We start from the raw sequence: 3,232 nt of genomic DNA, 5'->3' as shown, positions 1-3,232 counted from the left end.
GGATGCCAACCAATAAGTTTGCATCCAGCCAAATTAAGCATTATTAGATTTGATGATGAAATAAAAACATTTATGATAAAAAAAAGTTAAAAAAATTTACAGCTAGAAAACCTGCACTATAGAACATTCTTGGCAAATATTCTATGAAAAGGAAATAAAAAACAACAATAAAAATCAACAGAGGGAGGTATTACACTAAAGGAAAAACTAATCAAAGGAGAAACCAAGTCAAGTTAAATAACAAAAACAAAAATGGCTGGGAATGCAAATTATGTCTCAATAATAACCCCAAATGTTAATGACCTAAACTCACCAATCAAAAGGCATAGGCTAGATGACTGGATAAGATAAAATAAGGTTTAAAAAAAAACATACAATATCCTGCCTCCCAGAGACTCATCTCATAAGAAAACACATACACAGACTGAAGGTTGGGAAAAATCACACTACTCACATGAACTGAGGAAGCAAACAGGGGTTTCTATCCTCATATCAAATAAAGTAGACTTTAAGCTAAAGTTAATCAAAATGGGCTAAGAAGGATATTTTATGTTGCTCAAGGGAACCATATACCAATGTGACATAACAATTATAAATTTATATGCCTCAAACAATGGAGCATCTATGTTCATCAGAGAAACTCTTCTCAGATTCAAGAGTCAAATAGACCACAATCAATAATTATGTGTGACTTTAACACTCCTCTTTCACCACTGGATAGATCTTCCAAACAAAAGCTGAACAAATAAACTACAAAATTCAATGATACAATCAATAACTTAGACATAACTGACATATATTGAATATTTCATTGTTCAACAAGCAAATACACTTTCTTCTTCTAAAATAAACAATACATTATGCCACAAAGCAACTCTTAACAAATACAAAAAAGTAGAGGTACTACCCAGCCAAATTAAGCATTTTTTTTTAATTGTTCAAAATTTTAATGCACGCTATGAGAAATGAACTTTTAAATCAACTGAATTGTATGGAAATTAAACAGCAAATAAATTAGACCCACGTTAAAACAGAAGGTCAGCTAATGTCCAAACTTAAGGATATAATGGGCACAGCCAGCCATCGATTCCACAGGTTTCTTCTAAAGGTTGAAATCTTTCAAATAGAACTTTGTTATGAACTGGTCCAGAGATCAACAGCATTTGGGAATGCTTAACAGGGATGATGATCAGGGACACGTTTCCTTGGTGCTGCTTTGATGATGTTGTCCACACGTAGAATCACCTCTGCTGCTTCAGCTGCACTCAAAAGAACTTGCCGCTTCACTTGGAAACTTTCTGTGATGCCCAATATTGCCATATCTCCTATGGTACCTTCTTTCATATCCAGTCCAGCAGTTATATTGCCTTCACTGTGAGCAGCTCGGAGCTGTGCCACCAAATCTGCGCTGTCATAGCCTGCATTGTCAGCTATGATGGTTGGTAACATTCTCAGTGCTTTAGCATAAGACTCCATTGCAACAGCTTCTTTGCCTGGTGTTCTACTGGCAAGCTGTGTCACAGCATGCGCCATCAGCATCTCAGAACAGCCTCCTCCATATACTGTTCTAGAATCCTTCACAGTTTGGGCAAGAACACAAAGAGCATCATGCAAAGATCTTTCTGCTTCATCTAAAATTTGTTGAGTGGCACCACGCAAAACAATGGTACAAGCCTCACCAAGGGCAACCCCAGAAAAGTGAATGAGTTTATCTTCTCCAATCATGACTTCCTCAATAAGTTTGCAACTTCCAAGCTTCACCAGTTCTGGGTGATCAAAGGTAGAAGCAATTTCTCCACCTGTAACAAGGGCCAGGCGCTCTACACCTGCAAAATCTGCATGCTCAATAGCCATGACACCAGCAGCACCAAAAAGCTGTTCAGGATAATTATAAATTAATTGCCTGTTAATAAAGCAGTTTAAAGATCACAATAAAGATCACAATGGAATGAAAATAGTGTTAGAGTCTGTAAACAAGTCAGGATGGCGCCTGGCATTTTGCCAGAGGGAGTGGTTTGTGAAGTAACGCCAGTGAGCCATTAAGTGTGGAGATTCCTTATTGGTTGACTGCTGTATCTAGTTTATGTTAATTAAGATAAGCTGTGTGGAATGTATAAATACCTCTGTTGTCCTACAATAAACGGCTTCCTCTCCTGCTGTATCAATCTACACAAGTTGCTCATCATCTCCCCGGTTATTTTGCTGCAGCCGGACTGTGGCAAAATAGAACTCAATGATAAAATAAAAAATAAAAGCTACTCCAACACCTGGACACTAAATAATATGCTACTGAATGAATAATGGATTGAAAGAGACATCAAGGAGGATATGAAAAAATTCTTAGAGGTAAATGAGAACACTGATACAAAATATCAAAATCTCTGGGACACTGTGAAGGCAGTACTAAGACGAAAGTTCATTGAATGGAGTTTATTTCTTAAAAGAAGAAAAAGTCAATAAATGAATTACCTATCATTACATCTCAAAGCCCTAGAAAAAGAAGAACAAATCAACACCAAAAGCAGTAGAAGACAGGAAAAAATTAAATCCAGAGCTGAAACCAATAAAATAGAAACAATTGAAAAAATTGACAAAAAAATTTGGTTCTTCAAATAAATAAATAAAATTAACACAACCTTAGCCATGATAACAAAGAGAAGGAGAGAGAAGCTCAAATCACTAACATATTGATGAAAAAGGAAGATCACAACAGACACTTCAGAAATAGAGAAAATAGAAATTATTTTGAACAGTTGTACTCCAATAAAATAGCAAATATCAAGGGCATCTACAAATTGCTAGAGTCATGTGATTTGCACAAATTGAATCAGGATGACATACACAATTTAAACAGATCAATTTTAAGCAAGGAAGTAGAAGACACCATCAGAAGCCTACCAACCAAGAAAAGCCTGGGACTAGATGGATGCCCAGCTGAGTTCTACAAGACCTATAAAGAAGAACTAATATCTATACTCTACAAATTATTTCTTGAAAGAGAAAAAAAGGAGCATTTGCAAACTCATTCTATGAGGCCAATATCAACCTGATTCTAAAACCAGACAAAGTCACATCAAAGAAAGGAAAATTCAGATCAATACCTCTAATGAACATAAATGCAAAAATTCTGGCAAATCAAACACAAAAACATATCAAAAAAGATAGTGCTCCATGATCAAGTGGGGTTCATCCCAGTGATGCAAGGTTGGTTCAACATATGGAAATCAATAAA

The 3,232-nt window shown here is 35.9% G+C and overlaps 1 protein-coding gene across 1 annotated transcript; it reads right to left on the bottom strand.

The window, feature by feature from the left end:
* Positions 1-935: 935 nt before the first annotated feature.
* On the bottom strand, positions 936-1,917 carry LOC124081928 (T-complex protein 1 subunit beta-like; the record flags this gene model as incomplete). Its single annotated transcript, XM_046428325.2, has 1 exon — positions 936-1,917. A coding segment is annotated over one exon (744 nt), but the record flags the coding sequence as incomplete, so codon positions are not given.
* Positions 1,918-3,232: the final 1,315 nt, after the last annotated feature.

The sequence above is a fragment of the Marmota monax genome, unplaced genomic scaffold (assembly GCF_021218885.2).
Source record: "Marmota monax isolate L192 unplaced genomic scaffold, Marmota_monax_Labrador192_F-V1.1 WCK01_AAM20220418_F8-fsc00031, whole genome shotgun sequence".
NCBI classification, from domain to species: domain Eukaryota; kingdom Metazoa; phylum Chordata; class Mammalia; order Rodentia; family Sciuridae; genus Marmota; species Marmota monax.
This window is presented reverse-complemented; position numbering and strand designations above follow the sequence as displayed.